This window comes from Prosopis cineraria, unplaced genomic scaffold (genome assembly GCF_029017545.1).
Source record: "Prosopis cineraria cultivar Desert tree isolate PC_DT_omini unplaced genomic scaffold, ASM2901754v1 PC13, whole genome shotgun sequence".
Taxonomy (NCBI): Eukaryota; Viridiplantae; Streptophyta; class Magnoliopsida; order Fabales; family Fabaceae; genus Prosopis; species Prosopis cineraria.
Window position 1 is genome coordinate 37491575 of NW_026555344.1, and position 22022 is coordinate 37513596.

Sequence of the window (22022 nt, forward strand, 5' to 3'; positions counted from 1 at the left end):
CTTAAATAAATTTTAACAAATTCAATAATATTAAATATAACTTTATTAATAATTTAATTTTAAAAAGTAATATCTTTTATGATAATTTGTACAGATAAAATTAATTTTAATATCTAAATAAATTACATTATAATATAATTAATTGTAATTAAAATTAATTATATTAGTCAATTATTTTTATAATTAATTATATTCAAGTGAAATCTAAATGAATTCAAAGATGCAAGTCCAAAATTATTTGTGTTATTTTATATCATAAATTAATTACAATCAAGTTTAATAAAATCTAAGTGCATTTTTACAAATTTGTTAATTTATTTTTAAATAATTTGTTTACATGAAATCTACTTATAATTTTCCTTTTTTTTAGAACTAATATGATGATTATTAAAGGACAAGAGGGATACTTATGTCTTCTCGGACAAATGGGAACAAAAAGTTCAACGTCTGAATTCTACGGAAAACGACTACAAGGGCATTTCAGTCTTTCTATTTCCTCAATCTCTCCGTCTTCCCTGCTGAAAACAATACTCATCTTAAATCCTCTATTAACGACCCGATTCATCACTTTTTGGGAACAGATATCTCGTATGATAATCCTTTGTTCTGTGATCTCGCAGATCTTCGCTAAAGAGCAAGCAGCGTTGCGCACACTTGCAGATATCTTCCTTGTTCTCCTCAGTTAAAGCCATGAAGAAGCAGAAATCCCCTGCAACTCAGAACCCGTTTGATGTTCTCTCTGAGGAGCTCGTCTTCACCATCCTCGACCTCCTTAATGCGAACCCACTTGACAAAAAATCATTCACCCTAGTTTGTAAATCTTTCTATACCATCGAAGCTAAACATCGCCGAACCCTGAAACCTCTTCGCTCAGAACATCTCCCCTCTGTCTTGAATCGATACCCATGTGTAACCCATCTCAATCTTTCCCTTTGCCGTCGAGTCACCGATAGCTCCTTGGCTTTTGTGGCCGACGCTTACAAAGAAACGCTTCAACGGATTGATCTGTCCCAGTCCAAGTTCTTCTCCTGTAATGGGTTGCTTAATTTAGCTATGAAATGTAAGAATCTGGTGGAGTTAGATTTATCGAACGCGACAGAGCTGAGAGATGCGGCGGCTTCTGTGGTGGCTCAGTTTTCGAACTTGGAGAAGTTGTGGCTGGGGAGGTGCAAGCTGATTACGGACATGGGAATTGGGTGTATTGCAGTCGGGTGTAGAAAGTTGAGGTTGATTTGCTTGAAGTGGTGCGTAGGTGTTGGCGATTTGGGGGTGGAGTTGATTGCTATCAAGTGTAACGAACTTCGTTGTTTAGATCTCTCTTATTTACCTGTAAGCCTTCTCTCTTTGCTTCATTTTCTTCTTATCTCTGCTTGTTCTTTGGTCAATGCTAAGAGCAGTTAGGGATTTTGAGATTTTAATTTCACAGCTTGGATTGTGTTTGAAATCGAGGAAAATTAAAAATGAGATACTACTCAGGCGATAAAAAAAATTTAGATACTCCAATTGAATGGAGGAGACGAGCGGTAGTGGTATTCAATGGCAGGGGGTAATTTTGTCCATTGAAATTATTGGCATCATTGGTGAGCACATGTGCTGCACATGGGCCCTCAAGAGTTAACGTGAGTGCTTAATGGTTGGTGACTTAGAACCACGTAACCAGGTTTAATGAGGCACAACGTTGGTAATTACTGATGGTGCTCAGATTATTGATCTTGCTCTGCTGGGAAAAGAAATTAAGATACAAAGTTCTGGGAGAAAAAATGTTTAGTTCATTTCTGTTTCTCATCCAGATCAAGTGAAGTGATATTCATCAGGTCCCATGGTTATAAAGAAATAAGGAGTTAATATTTCAATTTTTCATTCAAATTTAAGTTAAACGAATGCTTGATTGTATCTTATTTATTTAAATATCTCGGCAGGTTGATTTGGTTGAGATAACTGATTTTGTGTTTCTTGTGATGGACAGATCACAGATAAATGTCTGCCGTCAATTTTTAAATTGCAACATCTTGAGGATTTGGTTCTTGAAGGATGCTTCGGCATTGATGATGACAACCTTGATGTCTTCAAACAAGGTTGCAGAACATTAAAGGTACTTGTGGAGAGTTAGCTTGTCAGTTTTGTTTGTTAAATTGTCTAAACAGCAAAGTTAGCATGAAGCTGTTATTGTTCGGTTTTGAAATTGGACAGGAAGTGCAGAATTTCAGCTTTGAAGGTGGAAAGAAGCTAAGGGCTTATTAGAAACTGTTTTTGTTTTATTTTTCTAAAAATTGATATTTTATAGAACATGTTCCCGAAAAAAAAAATTAAAAATAAAAACAGGTGTTTTTTGTATTTTTCCTTGTTTTCTAGAATAATAATTTCATAACACATAAAAGATGTTCTTAATTTTATATATTCCAAAACAATGCTTGATTTTTTTTATTCTCAAAAACGTTCTAAAAAACACGTTACCAAATAGATTTTTTTTTTTTCAATTCTTCAGAGCAGAAAACTATTCTCAAATCAGGTTGCCAAGCAAGCCTTAATCCCCCCCTTTGTTTTGTTAAAAAAGCAAATTGGAATCTATGTTTGCGGTAATCTGTATGTTCATTCTTTGGCTCTCATTGTGGCTTTTTTTAATATCCCTGATGAAAATTAGTTAAAAGCTAATGTTGACTTATGCAGAAACTTGATATCTCTGGCTGTCAAAACATAACTCACACTGGTCTATCTGCACTCACAAGCAGTTTTGGATATCTTGAGCAACTTACTTTAGCAGATGGTTCTCCTGTAATCTTCTGCTTCCTTTATAATTTTCAACACTTCAGGTTTTGAGATTTCATTTTCTTTATGGTCTTTGCTCCTGGGGATTTCAGCTGTAGCTAATAGTTCTTAGTTGATTATCCAGGTGACTCTTGCTCTGGCTGATGGGTTGAACAAACTTGCGATGTTGCAATCAATCATATTAGATGGCTGCCTGGTTACTTCATCCGGATTAATGGCCATTGGAAATTCATGCATTTCGCTAAAGGAGCTGAGTTTAAGCAAATGTGTGGGAGTGACAGATGAAGCTCTCTCACTCGTTGTTTCAAAACAAAGAGATTTAAGAAAGCTTGACATCACATGCTGCCGCATGATAACTGACATTTCCATTGCAAGCATTGCAAATTCTTGCATCAATCTTACTTCTCTCAAGATGGAGTCATGTGGCCTAGTTCCAAGAGAAGCATTCATCCTGATTGGACAGCGATGCCATTCTCTCAAGGATCTTGACCTAACTGATAATGAAATTGATGATGAAGGTTTTCTTCTCTCTCCCTCATCTCCCCTGGAATTATAAACCCCATCTCAACTGCTATTCTTATCATTCTCTTTCTGCAGGCCTTAAATCCATTTCTTCTTGTGCTGGACTTTCCAACCTAAAGTTAGGAATCTGCCTGAACATAACTGACAGGGGACTTTCCTATGTTGGCAAGTGCTGCTCAAAGTTGAAAGAGCTAGATCTATACAGGTGTGTCCATGAAATTTATGAGCTTTTGCCTTTCTCTATTCCTATCATTAGATGAATAATCTATACTTTCTTTGAAGGCTTTGATAATGATGTTGAAATCACAACTTGGGTGATCGTTCATGCTTGAAAGTTTATAAGTTACCAGGATTCTATGAACTAATCACTAAGGCATTGAAGATCCGTCTTGCTATTTAAGAAAATATTATTTGACACCCACGCCCACACATATCCTCTCTCTCTCTCTCTCTCTATACATACACACAGGAATTTAAGGATAATTATCCATAGTCACCGGAGATTATATTCTTTGTCCAGGTCTACAGGAATAACAGATTCAGGTATTTCAGGAATTGCTCGTGGTTGCCCTGAACTTGTGATGATTAATGCAGCTTATTGCACTGCCATCACTGATAGCTCCTTACTATCCTTGTCGCAATGCTCTAAGTTGAAAACGCTTGAAATTCGTGGGTGTACTCTTGTGACATCAATTGGTCTAGCAGCTATAGCAAACAAGTGTAAGCTGCTTACTTGTCTAGACATAAAGAAATGTTACAACATCGATGATAGGGGGATGATTTCAATAGCTCATTTCTCCCAAAACCTAAGACAGGTCCTCTCCTCTTTTCTCACTTTTTTAGAAACATAACGGATGTGATAATGCTTTTTACTAGAACACTAACGAGGTGTCTTTTCTTTGCAGATAAATTTTTCATACAGCTCAATTACTGATTTGGGCCTACTTTCCCTTGCTAGCCTCAGTAGCCTACAGACCTTTACAGTTTTCCATGTAGAGGGCTTGACTCCAAGAGGACTGGCTACTGCTTTATTGGCATGTGGAGGGCTAAAAAAAGTGAAGCTTCATCTTTCGTTAAGATCATTGTTGCCTGATCCATTTATCAAACACATGGAAGGGCGTGGGTGTGTATTTGAGTGGAGAAATAAAGTGTTCCAGGTATGTAGCAAACTACAATAACTATGAAAAATTGGACATTCTTTCCTTGAGTAATAAAAATATGGGTCGTTGCTGTATCTTGTCCTCTCCCAAGTTTGAGCCCCAAACTTCAGACTTTAAGAGAAAAATCCTATTTTGGTCTCGGACAATCCTTTATTGGTTTTTTTCCATTTTATTCTTCAATTGTGAAGATATTGTCAATGTTTTACTCTTCCATTCTGTCTCATTCAAACATCAATGCCAAAGCCATCGAATTGTTAGTTTTGTCGATTGCTTATCTGGTACCATTAACTCATACTTCAAAGTGCTCAACTCAAGCCAACAATTTATTAAGTTTTGAAACAAACTTTTGGATGGAGATAAGATGAAGGGTAATATTGAAGGCATTATTGTCTAGTTACTGCTAAATCCGATCGTTACTCAAATTACTTTTGTCCCATTTGCAGGCTGAAGTGGATCCCAAGTGTTGGAAGCTACAGCTGGAAGATCGGACGCATTAGAGATGTCATAGAGAAGGGTCTTGTGTGTATTTACAATCCAAACCCATTTGATTCAAAAGAAGAATAAAGATGAAGAGAAATAGGAAGTGATTTGTGCATGTACTCTTCGCTACATGTAAATGTAATGGTGCCACCCTTTTGTGAATTGTTGTAGCAGTGCAACTAATGTCTTTCCTGAACTTTGCAACTAAATTAGCTTCAATGATACTCTTACTATTTTGTGAGAAAATGTAGAAGTCTCTTTGGAACAAGTTCAAATCCGAAGTTAATCTTTGGACTATTTTTATAAAAAAAAGAGAGAGAAAATAAAGTGTAGAAGTGAATCAAAGGGGCTGTTCGTTTGGCAAGCTTATATTTGTGAAAATGACATTTCCTCTGTCCCATAATATTTTATGGCACATTGGAAACTACTTTAAGAATTTAAAATAGTTGAAATTTTAATTTTTTAATTTTTTATATATTTTCAATTATACTTTTGAGTGAAATAAATGTAATATTTAATTTATTCAAAACACGTTCATTAAATATTCTATTTAAGTGTCTCAATGACTATTGAAATTTGGATGAACCATTTTTCTAAAAAGAATAATAATTAAGAAGTATAATTAAAAACATTATATGAATTATTCAATACCAGTGTTTTTAAAATCGGACTGGACCAGATGGTTGGATCTTGGATTCTGGTTTGGTTCATATAAGAAAACTGTTTTAAGGGTTGAGTCGGGTTGAGTCGTTTCGAACCGACAGTTGGATTGGGAACCGGAATCAAGCCAAGAACTGGATTCGATTTTCAAAAACAGGACTATTCAATTTTTTTATTTTTTATCAATTTTTTTTAAAAATGACTAATTTTTTTAATCATTTGATATTATATTGTATCATATGGCTTGTTAAGTCATAATAAACTTAAAATATTTATTTTTTTAAGTTAAGTAGCAATTTCATATATATTTTTCTTATATGTAGATTATTATATACATATATAATTTTTTTAATTTAATTATTACATCATCGGTTTGATCATTAGTCTAACCTGATTGAATCATGCAAACTGTAAACCACTAACTTTTTCAGTTCAATATTCAATTCGGTTCTAAAAACATTGCTCAATACTATATTTTAGAGTAAGCAAGATTTTAAAAACATTCATATTTTTTGAATTATGTGGAGTAATTTGAAAAAAAAAACACAAAAAGAAAGATGGGCATTGTTTGGATAACCTCCGTTTAACTTTTAGAAAATGCATTTGGCACTTTTTAAAAGCTAAAAGCTGTTTGAAAAAAAAAAATTATGAGATGAATGTACATTTTAAAAGTGCATTTAAAATGTGGTTGGATGTAGCTGATTTTTTTATTTCATCTTGTTGTCCTTCTATTGTAGCTGTGATTTTTTGTCTCCCTGCATTCTTGTTTCTCGTTTGCAGAATATTAATTTTTATTTTCTTTTTATACTTTTTAGGGTGAAACCATTTATTTTTAGAATGTATTTGTCTAAATTACAATCACGGTTCATGATTTAGTACATGTGAATTGTGAGTTTATATGTTTGTAAAAAAATTATAAATTTATATAAATCAATTTACTTATAAAATTTTTGTAAAAGTATGTTAATTATAATTTTTTTAAATATATCACAATTTACACAACAAAAATTACTTACAATAAAACTCATTCTTTTTAGTAATTATACATCTAAAAATACATTTAATTATATATTATTCAAACATCAAAAAATTTTATAAAATATAATCAAACATAAATTTTATTACAAAAATTAATTTTTATTAAATAAATTTTTGATAAATTAATTTTCGACCAATAAATACGCATGTAATTTAATATATTAAACGATGTTGGAGGGAGCAACAGCCAAGGGAGACAATACACCAATTAAACTCACAAACTTGCAGAGTTGACTTTGGTTGTTGAGAACAGCCCTCTTTGTCACCAATTGGACCAGCATTGAATACTAGCCCTCGTTGAATTTGTCATCAATATTAATTTAACCCACATTTTTTATTTATATCTATTCAAGCGTGTTTCGTACAGAACCCAAAATGACCCACATACTCATGATTGTTGTACTTTTTTTAGATTTTAATAATTGATACTCTAATAATAATATTTTCTTACCAAAAAACACCTTTTTTTTGGGCCTGATACTCTAATAATAAGGTTGATTTATAACAAGTGGTGCGAAGTTAGAAGCAAACAAAATTATGTTTTCGTGAGTGTAGCTAGTAGATAAATGGCTCTCAAGGCTCCGCAGACTTTAGGTTATGTATGATTATCATTTAGGAGAAGTTAGTGGTCTTTTAACGTTCGCTTGGTTAGGTTAGATCAATTTTTACGTTGAGCCATAGATATAATCTAAACTATATTTGCATAAATTGTAAGCAAAATAAGGGGGATCAGTTGAAATATAAAATTTCCAAGCTATATATACATGTAAATTATTTTTTCTCTTCACTTCGTCATTTGATCTCTGAATGATTAATAAATTTTAAAAAAAATACAATCTTTAATTTTTATAATTTCATCCGGTTTTATTTTTAATTCTTGTAATTTTTTAATGTTTTTAGTCTTTTTAATTTCAGAAAGATTAGATGACCTTTATTTTTTACATTCTTATAGTTTTCATTTTTTTCATTTGTTTTAGTCTTTATAGGGACTGATAAAGATTAAAAGTAGAACCTAATAAAATTATAAGAATTAAAGATTATATTTTTCAAAATTTTATCATCAAAAGAATCCAAATTAATTGATATTAAAACCACTGAAAAAAATTATAAGAATTAAAAATAAAACTCAATAAACTTATAAGAACTAAAGATTATATATATTTTTTAAATTTTATCATCAAAAGAATTCAAATTATAAAACGAAATTGAATTGCAGAGAAGGAAAAAATGTCAAAATAAAAATTCTAAGGTCCTACCGGGAGTCGAACCCAGGTCGCTGGATTCAAAGTCCAGAGTGCTAACCACTACACCATAGAACCACTGGTGAAATATGAAACCAAGAATATAGTTAACTCGAAATAACCAAAAAAAAACCCTGCTCCATCTTCCTCCTTTCGCCACATGTATTTGAACGATTAGCTTAAAAAATTAATTGAAATTTCATTAATTCCCATCGCTCATTTGTCATAGTTCAAATTTGTAAAAACATTCTAAAAGGTATTCTATCTTTATAATCAGCATTAGAAATGCAATTTTTCAAAATTTGGTGTTGTGGTCATTTACATTTTAATAATAAATTATTTTTATCTTGTTACAATATGGGTGTTTAAATTACTGTTACCATGTCCCACCACACTCATATTATATGAGCTAACGTTAGGTGGTTTCAATAATTTTTATTAAAACTAAATTTAATTTTATAATCAAAATACAATATATCTACCTAAACATAATTAAACTGCACCCAGATATTACTGAATATGAATAAAAAAACATTTAGATATCTTCCAAAATCAAATCTCACATTCCCGGAGGTTTTAGGTCTTCTCGTTTTTGAGCTTCTTTTTTATTGTATTGCTTTTTCTTCACCTTTTATTAAACAAAAAATATTGAGCATTGTTTTATTTATGATTAATATATAATTTAAATCCTAAACTATAAATCTATAGGTAATTTAAACGTTATATTCATAATTAATAAATTTTAAATTTTAAACAATTAAATTTAAGGCAATCTCACTCCTCTATTAATTTTGAACTAATGTCATCACTTTATACACACAGTGGGGCTAATTTGCTAATATTCTTATCGTGTTTCACTTAAATTTGAATTCAATAACTGTACTTAATTGATACAAAACATAAAATGTCTATTCTTTAAATTGTTAAAATTTAAATTAACAGTTTAAATAAATTTATTTATTTATTAATTTTGAGTAGAGTATGAATTTATAATTATTTATTTAAATTTTAACTATTAAAATTGTACATGGAATTCAAATCCGTCTCACTCCCAATCTCTCCTCTCTCTCTCTCTCTCTCTCTCTCTCTCTCTCGTCCATCCTCCTCACTCTCTCTCCCTCCAACTTCGACGTTGCCTCAGGGAAGGACTCCGCCGTTGACTCGTCCCCAGTTTTTGGAATATGCATATACTGAAGGAGATTATGTGTTTTCATTTCAGCCGATTCTGGAGACTCCATCTCCATCATCAATACGCTCTAATGCGAGGGGAGACACGACATTCTCACCGGATTATGATGGGAGGGGTCTCGATTGAGACTTTGGTGCCAGCGATGGCCAGGTCTTACCGCCTCTCTTGCTCTTGAGAAGACCATGACTAAAGAAGATGAGAAATCTGAGCCAAACAAATGAGAAAAGCCAGCAACAACACCGACGAGCCTGCTACCATCGACGACGGCTTCATCTGGTTCGAGTCATTAAATGACGGTTGGCCCGAGGACGAGCCCCGACGCCAAGACCTAGACCAGTATCTTCCCCTGCTCGAGCTTGTCCGCAAGGAGCTTCTTCCTCGCATGCTTAAGGCTCACGCCGACCGAGGTCGACTGGTCTCTTGCCTCATCAACAATCCTTTCATCCCTTGGGTCATTGATGTGGCCTGATCACTTAGCCTCTCTTTATCTATATTGTGGGTCCAATCATGTGCTTGCTTCTCCGCTTATTACCACACTATTATCACAAGCTCCTTCCTTTCCTATCAGAAGATCAGATGAAGCAATGCTCTCATAGTTTGGGCCTTACATCTTCCCTAATACTCCCTCCACCATATATATGAGGTTCTTGAACTACATACATGCCGTGAACGTTGCAAATGTGTTCCACCCAAAAGAGAGTTTGCATGAGAGCATGCCTAATCAATTGGATCACCTTCATCGTGTTCTTCTGCTTCAGTTGTTGAGCAAGAGAGGGGAGAGAGAGAGAGGGAGAGAGAGAGAGTCATATGGAGAGAGACTGTGGGCCTTATTGTGTTCAAAAAGTAACTGTGTTCTTTTGGTCAGAGTCACCGTGTTAGTTTCAAATTAATGGTGGGGCAGGATATACTCCACCGTCAAAAAATATATATAAGATATTTTTTAAAAAAATTAAATATTTAAAAATATAATGTATTTTTTATTTTTTGAGATATAATCATTATTTTTTAAAAAATGCATATATTGATAATAATTTTATATTTATTATAAAATATTTAATAGTGATGGATATAAAAAGATATGATTAATTTAAAAATAGATAATTACTTTATTAAAAAATAAAATTTAGTTAAAAATACCTTACATTTTTAAACGTAAGGAATATCAACTTTGATTATTTAAGATTTAAAATATATTAATTATAAATATAGGATTTAAATTGATTTTGAAATTATAATGCAGGGTTTAAATTATATATTAACTTTTTTTATTTATTATTCAGTTTTTCTTTATTTTAAATTTTTATTTAATAATTTTATGTATCAATTAAAACATGAAAATTTATGATAAATCATATTTTTTTCAAAGAGAAATCATTCTATTCATCAAATATGAAAAAAAAAGAGAGGAAGTAAACTACAATTTCTTTTTTTAATCATTATAAAATTGTTTAAATGTTATATATTTTGGATCGTAAAAAGTATTTCAACATAAAACAAATTGTTCATAAATTGTACTTCATAGCATTTAAATATGTATATATCCTCCCATCCTTAATACTCTAATAATATTTATAAGTTGGGATAAGAAAAAATTTAGCCCTATTTATAAAATATTTTAATATTTTATATGTTCATCTTTATCTTTTTGTCTTTATTAGATGCTAGAAAAAATTATTAAAAATAATTTTTTTGTCCTTATTGGAGAGTATAGATAAAAATTTATTTAAGTTTTAAAATAAAGTTAATAAAATTTAAAATTTTTTTGATTCTAATAAAGCATACTGAAAATAAAATCACAGGAGTATGAGGCAAACTTATCTTTCTTTTTGGCTTGCTTACTAACAAAAAAAATACCCTCTCTCCAATTCTTGTTATAAAGCATTTTTAACTACCTTATCAAAATTAAGGAGATGTGTTTAAGTTAATAACTTAGTTTAGAAATAGAATGAACATCTAAATTTACCCCTTTTCAAATGAAAAATTTTTAATTTTGCATTATATTCTCCCTCACATAATTGGTGAGTTTATATATGAGAAATATTGAGAAAAAAAAATGTAATCAATACCTCATCAAGTGGCTTATATTAAAGATAAAAAAAAATATTTGTAGAAGGTGGCCTATAATAGGGACATGAGAAAATAATAATTATATCTTTTAAATTATTAAAATATATGTAGCCTTTTCAATTAATAACTATTCTCTCCATTTTCATATATGAGAAAAAATAATCAATTCACATAATTTAAAAAAGTTAGTTAAGTATAATGATTATATTTGAAATGAAAAAATTTGAATTAAATTATCCCTATAATTAATGAAACAAATTTGTGCAATGAAAATAACTATTGACTTTATGAGGGATAATTTATAAAAAATATAGTAAATGCTTTTTGAAACTTATAGTTTTGCTTATAAATAAAAACAAAGAGATACATGATACTCATTTGGTCCTATTTATTGGGTAGAGGGTGTAAGGTTGCCCTTACCCTAACACAATTCACTATAAAACTAAGGTAATTAAAGGTTTAACTCTAATAAGGATTACCAAGTTTGTAGAATATTAAAATAGAAATTTTAAGTTTTCACAATTTAAAATACTCCCATACACTTTTAATATTCCCATATCAAAGTTTAAAATATATGCGAAAATGTGAGAACTAAAGACAAAATCCAAACATTTGCATATAAGCTCTAAAACAATGAACTGTGCCAAAAGCAGCACATACACTACAGTTTGCATGCCTTTGTACCATGCATCATGGCATATTGTATGAATTTGATAGCAATTTTACTGTCAAATGACAGCACCTAAGATGAATTTTCAGCACATCTCATTTCTCTGTCCTTGAGGTGATCTAAGTGTCTATAAAGAGCTTTATTCTAGCTTTAGCTAATGGCACAAGTTTCATAATCAAATTGTATTTCTATTAAAAGTTAGGCACTCTTGATAAAATTCACTCCTTTTTCCATAAAAAAAAAAACTTGCAACTAGGGTGCCCAAGCCACAACACATGTAATCTCCTTCCTTACTATTCACCAATTAACTCTAAATCATAATTAATCAAGAGGTTGACTTAAGGTAAAGACAAACTTACCAAGTTCACAAATGAGTTGTAAAGATGGGATCCCAAGTTTTTAAGTTAAAACCATTTCAAAAGGTTTTTTAATTGATAATCAGAGTATAAACATTATGCGAAAGTAAGGGATCATTTAAAGAATTAGTACAATTGCTTAAGAATTAGAAAACAATACAATTCTACAATTTCATAGGCATGTGCCATGGCTCATGAAACTTGCGTCGTAGCTCGTGAGCCTTTATGCCATGCACCATGGCTCGTTGCATAGTATATCGCGGCACATTGCATGTTTTATGATAGCAAATTTCTGCTATAAATTGTCAGCTTTCCGAGCAACTTCTGACGCACCCCATTTCTCCGTCCGATGTCTGATTGATGTAAACTAGGTGTTTATAGAAAGCATTTTCAAAGTTCTAACTAATAGCTTTTGTTTCACACTTAAATTATTACTCATTTACAATTTGGACATCCATTTCAAAACTCTCACTTTTTCATCAATTTATAGCCAAATAGTATTTAATTCATACATCAAAAGTCAAGAGCCATTAACATCACTTAGACTAAATACAATAAACTAAACCAACATGTGCAATGTACCATAACATACATAACACTTGTAAAACACAATTTCAATACTCAACCCTTAAATCTCAAGAATAGAAGGGGGAGCTCAAATCACACGTTTTAGAATAAAATCCACAACAATCACACGTTATAATCATTGCTTACTTGTACTAGTGTTTTAGCCTTGCTTTAGATAACCCAATTCACATACATACATCTTAAGGCCCAAAATACACTTTGCACTTTACAAAACAAATTATGCAAGTAAGATCTAATATGGGTTAGTCCTAGTTGACAATTTCAATTATCATATACACATATAAACTCAAAAGACGGAGAGGCCTACTAATAGGATGACAAATCTATGCCATTGGTTGTTTTCCTTTCTCTGATTCTCTTGAGTTATTTCTTGTAATATTAAAGATAATGGGGTGAGTATAATTACTCAATAATTAAGGTTCAGCTAACTGATATTAATGCATATTAATTAATTTAAATACAAGTGAAAAAATGACAAACAATTTCAAAGCATGGGCATAACCAAGGGCATAACTTAACTCTTTCATTCCCATTAAGACATACAAATAGGATAAAAATCAATATCGAATCATAAAACATATTTCAAGAGCTTACATCCACATTCTCACTCACAATAATACATACTCCTGAGATATTAATCAAATTAATGCCCTTTCATAAAGAACAAGGCTTTCACACATTTTATTTTACTAAGGTCACACATCAATAACTATGTGCTCTTTTTTATTATATACATGATCATACCTCCCTTATATCCTCCTTCTTCCCCTGACACAAAATTGTGGGCTACCTCACATTGGGTTCGTCTATACACTGAGACTACCCTAACTAAAACACTTGTGAGTAGTTACTCGGCCAAGGTTTCCCATCTCACTTGTGGATCATAGTTTTCTCTATTTTCTCATATTATGAGGTGTCATTCTCTCTAGACTAGCTTCCTCATTGAATAAGTGGATAGTTAGTTAGGTTTGAGTTCTTTATTGAACTAGTGGGATAGCTCCTTATTGAATAAGTGAGATAATATACAAATAACAATCCAGGCAAGCCATCAACTTGGATGGGAGCCTTACCATGTAGATTGAATTCTCTATTTCTTTTTCTAGGTAAACTCCCACCTCTCATAATCATACAAGGCATAGATATGCTTTATTTCAAGCATGCATTTACTTTTTGTTGTACCTAATCATAGACATGGCAATCACAAAATACATACCCAATCAATTCATTGAACTCCAATTATCTATTTCATTAAACTTCTCATTCACAAATTCATTGAACTCCTTAACCTCACAATTTGTTGAACTTTACAATTTTGATTTCATTGTACCATTCACATATTGAGTCATTGACTCTACTTAACATATAATCATTGAACTCTCAAGAAATCATATCATAAAAATCCACTAACAATACTTCAAGAATTGTATATAACTTGTCATGGAATTTTACAAGAATCATTATAGTGGATTTTCAAGAAATTTATGCCACACTTGCATTTCATTCAATTTCACACATTTAAATTTTCAAATATCAATCAAAATATTAATTAACACACAAAAGTACAAGATAAAATTTCTTGGTTACTTCAAACCTTTGAGAAGTCAAAGGTTTCATCCTTCAAATACTTATTCCCAAAGCTTCTAAGAAGCTTGAATAATGCCAAAGTGATTACTCTACAAACATTACAATATAATTTATCAATATCCATTCTTGGGCTAATTTTCCACTATTAACTCAACATTTTTTCACTCTTAAGATTCATTTTCTTCTCATATAAAGGTACACATTGAGTTTTTTAGCTTCCTCTAGCCCACAATAACATCATTGAACTCTTATATAGTTATTAATGGGCCATATTGCTTTGACTAACATATTTATGGAGAAATTTTGAACATTAAATGTTCCCCAACCGCTAATCTTCACAAAACCATAAATGCTAGGTTCTATTAGCCTAATTAACTCTCATTAACTTTATTTAAATTAATGGGTTTGGACCCATAGCCCATATAGATCGAAAATTATTATTATCAACCAAACCCTACTTCCAACACTAAGAACATGAAAGAAGGTAGGAAGATTTAAACTTAGAAACTTTACTTCAAATGTTTTTAAGCTCTAAAGTACTTTTAAATGTTGATTTCCTTAAGCCCTAGCATTGCTCTTTCCATTTCTCTTCACCTCTCATTTGTTTTCTCTCTTTTGTTACATTAATTTGCATTCTTATTTTGCACAAAAATGGCCATGCACCACAGCGAATACATAATGTGCCGAGGTGCATGGCACAGAGAGCATCTTCCCAGGTATATTAGCACATATGCACCGTGGCACATGGCATATGGCTTTCCCCTTTAAATTTTCTTCCTCTTTTCATTCTTGAGTGACACGACTTCTTTTAGACTCATGTTTAGGGCTAAAAATACAACCAAACATGCCCATTAGATGTCTCTGGCCACACACCTTTCTAATAAACTTAATCAATCTAATCAGGTTTAACTAACCAAATTAAAATTTAAGGATGTTATAACACAAGTGCTAAAAGCCTATAACAACTTTTGGACCACATTCAATAGACCATTTAAGACTCGTGCAATATACCACATTTATTTCAACACACATATATCATAAATTCACCAACCAACACCTTAATTCACAAAAACAAAAACGGGAGGTAATTTTGCATAAAAGCATTAATATTCAACCATTGACAACCAAAATATGCTTTACCCTACTTGTATAAGTATTTTGGCCCTATTTAAGCTTTACAACCATATCTAACTAGCTGAAGGCACAAAATACACAAGATTTGCTCAACTATAATGTAAGTAGTCAAAAGAATAGTATGGATTCCTTCTTGGCAAATTAACAATTTAAATGCACATCAAAGTAAATTTAGAGGTCTACTGCTAGGATTTATACACGATCCTAGGCCTTCGATCATTTTCCCCAATTCTAATCCAATGAGCTAGGCCTTAAAATATTGAAAAATGAGGGGTGAGTACAACCACTCAGTAACCAAGATTAACCTAGCCTATACAGTTGTATATTAATTAAATATGGACGTAAATGATAATAAATTCAAATATCACATACATATATATCAAATATAGCCTTGGTCACAATAGTAACAATCATGTGACCAAGCATGCAAAACATATCATCAAGTATACCTTGATTATGCAATTCTTGGGTCGCAAAAATAACAACCATACACTCCTAAAGACACATTGGACCACAATAATAAAAATCATGTGGCCAGAACTATATATGAATGATCGATATTAACCTTATACCCTTCTGATACCTTCGACACGAAATCAATGGCTATGTTCATAACTCGAACTAACCTAACCTTCTACTTGTGAGGAGTTACTAAGCCAGGGTTAACTCACTCACTTGTGTACCATGGTTTCTCTTAATACTAACAACCATGAGGTGTCATACCTTAACCTAGCCTCCTCATAAATCGGTGGAAACTAGTTAGGTTCTAGCCCCTCAAAAAACAAGTGGGATAGTCCTAAATCAATTATAAAACAATGGCTACCTTATGATTTCAACGGTCAATACCAGGGAAAGCTTTTGATTCCAATGGTAAGTATCCATTACCATGTGAATTTACTAATCTACTTTTCTTTCTAGGTAAAACTTTCGCTAACGATCATGCTATGCAATAATAACAAGTTGTATGCTATGCGACACATGTTAACCCTATCATAACATGTTCCTATAATTCTCTTTCTCCACTATACTCCACATACCCATACCACATAATAACACATTCAATCATCATCATTAATCACACATGTATAAATACACATTTTGCTTTCAACAATTCAATACAACATCAAATGTAATATCCTCCTTTTCTAATCTGTGATTAACTCCAAATCTTTATAGTTAAAGAGATTGGTTTAAGGTAAATAACATGATACCAAGTTGGCAAATAGGTGGAAAAGTTAGGATCCTAAGTTTTCAAAACTAAAACCATTTTTAAAGATTTTGAAAGAACAAATTAGAGTTTACAATTATGTAGAAACATAAGATCATTTTAAATATTAGTGCATTTATAAAAGAATCAAAAAACAAAGTGATTTTGCAAAAATTGAGGCATGCGTCGCAGCTCATTGAACAAGTGCCGTGGCTTGTTTGCCTCTGTGACATGCATCGCGACGCATTACATATTTTATGACAGCAAACTTTTACTGTCAATTTGACAGCTTTTGGGGCAACTTTCAATATACCCCATTCTTTCATTTGACATCCGATTAATACGAACTAGCCAACTAGGTGTTTATGAAAAACTTTTTCTGAGCTCTAACTAATGGCTTTCATTTCACAATCCAATTATCACACATTCAAATTTTGGACACTTTTTTCAAAACTTACACTTTTTCAATATTTTTCACAAAACTAAGTGTCCTACTCATTCACCAAAAGCTAATAGCCATTAACACTACTTAGACCACACGCAATATATCAAAATTAACCTGTCCAATGCATCACATCATAACAAACATTTATGATTCACAATTTTAATATTCAACTCCTTAATTCAAAACATAAAAGGGGGAGTTTAAATCATCTATTTCATCAAATATATCATAATTATCACATAGTATGGCCAATTCTTACTTGCATTAGTATTTTAGCCCTATCACAGATATCGCATTTCATAAACTCACTCCCTAAGGCCCAAAATACACTAACAACTCACAAAACACATAATGCAAGTAAGAATAAAAAAATGAACTATTCTTAGTTGGTAATTTCAACCGTCACATATACATAAAGACTTAAAACAAAGAGGCCTACTAAATAGGATCATAGTCCTAAGCCTCTGGTTGTTTTTCTCCATTTAGTCCTCTTGAGCTATTCCCTGTAATATTAAAGATAGTGAGGTGAGTATAACCACTCAGTAACTAAGGCCTAACTAACTTAGACTAATACATATCAATTAATTTAAATGCAAGTGGCCAATTATGAGAAGATTTCAACCTAAAAATCATTCTTTAGAACATACAATCCATATTATCAAGCATAAATGCATATGCTCAAAGGATCATGATTTGTGAGCACCATTTCATATAAGAGAATAAATAATCACATATTCTATCCACATAATTTCTCATGAAACCAAGTTATACTCGCATTCATCAACATTAGGGTCACAATACATATAACCATGTGCCCTTTTTCATTATATACATGATCACACCTCTCTTATATCCTTCTTATTCTTCTTACATGAAACTGTAGGCTATAGTACACTAGGATAGTCTATACCTCAGGATTTCCCTAGTCTAAACACTTGTGAGGAGATTAGCCGGCCAAGATTTACTTAACTCAATTGTGAAACACAATTTTCCCTATTTTCTAACACTATGGGGTGTCATTCTCACTAAACTAGCTTCTTAATTTAACTAGTGGATAGCTAGTTAGGTTCGAGTCCCTCATTAAACCAGTAGAATAATCCTTTATTGAATAAGTGGGATAATATATATATAAATAATCCAAGTAAGCCATCAACTCAGATGGAAGCCTTACCACATGTATTTAACACTACTACAAAATAGACTTTTCACGTCGCATTTTTAGGCCTTTTCACATCACAACTGTAGGGGACATCATACTGGGTGACTTAAAATAATGGCTCATCTATGTTACAAATAATGGAGACGCGAAAAAGAATAAACCATATCTCTTTTAATATCAAGAGAGGTAGTTTCTACATAATTCACATCCCCATTTTACTAGATAGAGACGTGATTTTCATATAAACTACGTCCCCCCAAATAAGGGGGACGTGGTTTCTCATGTTGTCAAACACACTATGTCTCTAAATAATGAGGAAAACCACATCCCCCCAAGTAAGAGGGACGTGGTTTCTAATGAGTGGAGAAACCACGTCCCTCATTCATGAGGGGGAAGTAGTTTCTTTGAGAACCACGTCCCGCTCTATAATAGGAGACGTGGTTTGTTGTGAACCCACTTCCCCCCACCAATTAATGAAGGTGGATTCATTTATTGTTATGTCCCTCCTTTTAATAATGTAACATAGTTTTTGTAATTTTTTTATATACAATTTGTATTTTCTTAACAACCAAAATAAAATCTATCAAAGTATGCCACAGAAATAGCCAAATTCATACAACAAAAGTTTAGCAAATAGCAATTCATTTACAGCCATTTATAAACTATCCCAACAAAATATACCAAGTACATTGGAAAGACAAAACTATTGTTACCTATTCAAGTGTCAATATTTACAGCCAAATTCCAACAAACTACTTGAACACGTTAGGGTTTATATCATTTTATCTAACTATATGGATAAACTATAAAATCACTATGTAAATAGCTCTTGAAGAAGATAACCTGCTAAATTATTTCGAATGTCAGTTATGTCTTCCTTGATATAGGGGTACTCATTGTCAAAAAGCTGTAAATTTTTATCGAATGTTCATTAAATATCCAAATTCTAAAGCCTTGCGAAACTAATATTATTAAAATAAATAATAATGTAACTTAGTATGTGTAAATTTTCATTGCTTTCGAATTGAATTATCTCATACATATAACGAATAATATAATATCCATACTCTATACTCCCTATCTGGTAATGGCACTGAAAGTTAAGAATCAAGTGATAAGTATAAACAAAAATATATATGAAAAAGTTGTGAATAAAAAGTATTGAATTGAAATTACTTACGTTTGAAAAAATCTAAGTTAGTGAGGGATTTTTTGAGATGTATTTTTTATTGGGCATCGCTTTCCCCCGGTCATATAATATATCTTCAATGCTCTATCATGATATTTAAATAAAGTATAAAGTATTAAAACAAAATAAATATCTAACATTTATAAAAATAATCTTAACTTACGTGTTGAATATATTTGTAATTTCAGTACTCGGTTGCTTGGCCATGGAATAAAACTAATAGATCTCATGCAAATATGGGCATATAACACAAAGGGACCAATGTTAACTACAAAGAGACAAAAGAAATTAATACATGAAAGCATACAAAAGATTATCAAACTAAATATATCTATATATATATATATATAAATGAATATAAAAGAACTTACCTTCAAGAATTGGAGCCAGATAACATGGCAATTTTGTTTCTAAAATGGTATTGCCCATATATCTCATCCTATCACTGATATCATTGTGGGCCGATGTCAAAGAAGCTGGATACAAAAATTCAAATTGATCTTTCTGTGATCCAATACAAAGATTATTAAGAAACTTATTAATAGAATGATATAAAAATTATTGCATATAAATTAAAATAAATGAAGTATTTGTTTATAAATAAATCTTTCATTTCTTACAAAAACCTAAGGAGTTGAAATTAAATCATGAGATCCACATTAGAACTATGCAATCAAGACTATCCTAGACTATCATTGAGAATGCATATAGAGCTATTGTATGCTAAACAACTTGAAGAGAAGATGAGCAGTGGGAAGAGATACTGAGCTGTTCTTGGCTAAAAAGCTGAGAGAGATGAGAAGAGGATGAACACGGGAGGCAGGGAGCTGCTGCTACACACGAGATACAGATTGTAGAGCTGAGAGAAACGAGAGGTAGAGCAACTATTCCTGGCCGAGAAGCTGAAAGAGATGAGAAGCACCAAGAGGCTAAGAAGTTAAGAGAGACGAGAGTCACAAAGAGGGCAGCAAAAAAATGCGATCGAGAAGCTTGGATGAGCAGTAGAAAGACCAGATTGAGAAGCTTAGCTAAGACTGATAAGTAAAAAGACGATACTCTGATTAGAGATGAGGGCAGGTATATCAAACTTTGAATGTTGTTTTAAAAAACTTGACTGGTATAAGGCTCAAAAATTAAGAGGGGACGAAGAATCCATGTCTCCTAGAGAGGAGAGAGACATGAATTTGTGCCACGTCCCTCTCATTTCTGGGGGACAAATCCACGGCCCTCTCCTCTCTGGGGACATCCCCCAGAGAGGAGAGGGACGTGGCTTCTAACATGAAGCAATGTTCCCCTTTATAAGGGGGATGTGGCTTCTGCAGAAGCCAACTAGCTCTGTTAGAAGCCACGTCCCCCTCTTCAAGGGAGACGTGGCTTCTGCAAAAGTCACGTCCCTCTCCTCAAAGGGGGACGTGGATTCTGACCTTGGATTCTAATAAAGCCATATCCCCTTAAGATGTAAGGAGATGTGGCTTATTAAAATTTTTTTATAAAAGAAATTTTTTTCAATCCACGTCCTCTTTTTACTTATGTGACGTGGATTGTGTTCTTTCTAAGTCTAACTTTTAAAATGGGACGTAAATTAAGGTAGTAGAAATGTCTTTTTGTAATAGTGTAATTCTTTACTCCTTTTTCTAAGCGAACTCTCACCTCTCATGATCTTGTAATGCATAGATATCAATAACTCACATTTTACACACATCATAAAACTCCACAACACATATGTCATTAAACTCCTCAAATACATAATCGTTGTATCCTATCACAATTCACATCATTGAACTTGAACTCTAAATAAAACAAATCATTGAACTCCATATAATACAAGTCATTAAACTCCTCAAACTTACATTTCTTTAAACTCCACAATAAGATGCACATCATAGAACATGCAATCATATAACTCTTTTCACACATAAAATTATTATACCTCACACATTCGCAATCATTGAACTTCATAATTTTAAAATCATTAAAATTTATTAGATAACTACCTCATAGTAGGTTTTTCAAACAATTCATCCCACACTTGCATTTCAATCAATCCTACACATTTTAATTATCAAATATATAATTCAATAAACTAATTAATACACATAAGCACAAGATAGAATTCTCCTAGTTACCTCAAAACTTTGAGAGGTTAAAGGTTTTATCCCCTAAGTACTTACTCCTAAAGCTTCCAAGAAGTTTGAATGGTACTAATAAGGTTGCTCTATAAGCATTTACAATATAATTAATTAATATCCATAGTTGAGCTAATTTTCACTATTAGCTTAAGACTTCTTCATACTTAATATTCATTCTATACTCATATAAAAATACCTATAAAGTTTCTTGGCTTCCTTTAACTCTCACTAACATCATCGAGCTCTTTAATGACCACTAATGGGATCACATTGTTCCCAACCAACTTATGTATGAAAATTTTGTATATTAAATATTTCTCAACCACCAATCATCATAACTCCATAAATATCAAGTTTCATTAGCTTAATCTACTCCCATTAACTCTATCTAAGTTAATGAGTTCAAACTCATAGCCTATATAGATTGAAAATTATCAT

General features: G+C 32.0%; 1 protein-coding gene and 1 non-coding gene across 2 annotated transcripts; one reads left to right on the forward strand and one right to left on the reverse strand.

Annotated features, from left to right (window-relative positions):
• Positions 1 to 515: 515 nt before the first annotated feature.
• Positions 516 to 5184, forward strand: LOC129290567 (F-box/LRR-repeat protein 3-like). The gene is made up of 8 exons (XM_054927364.1): positions 516 to 1329; positions 1967 to 2092; positions 2668 to 2772; positions 2891 to 3284; positions 3364 to 3493; positions 3809 to 4103; positions 4194 to 4445; positions 4892 to 5184. The coding sequence occupies exons 1-8, from the start codon at positions 691 to 693 to the stop codon at positions 4943 to 4945; spliced, it is 1995 nt and encodes a 664-aa protein (XP_054783339.1). The 5' UTR covers positions 516 to 690; the 3' UTR covers positions 4946 to 5184.
• Positions 5185 to 7873: 2689 nt separating this feature from the next.
• TRNAQ-UUG (transfer RNA glutamine (anticodon UUG)) lies at positions 7874 to 7945 on the reverse strand. Its single transcript has one exon. It is a non-coding gene; the product is annotated as a tRNA-Gln (tRNA).
• Between the last annotated feature and the right edge of the window lie 14077 nt (positions 7946 to 22022).

What these genes read in the sequence shown, in the direction of transcription:
- LOC129290567 (XM_054927364.1), top strand. Translation starts at nt 691, where the DNA reads ATGAAGAAGCAGAAATCCCCTGCAACTCAGAACCCGTTTGATGTTCTC. An exon ending in TAGATCTCTCTTATTTACCT is followed by an intron (nt 1,330 to 1,966) that starts GTAAGCCTTCTC and finishes TGTGATGGACAG; the next exon opens with ATCACAGATAAATGTCTGCC. An exon ending in GGAGAAATAAAGTGTTCCAG is followed by an intron (nt 4,446 to 4,891) that starts GTATGTAGCAAA and finishes TCCCATTTGCAG; the next exon opens with GCTGAAGTGGATCCCAAGTG.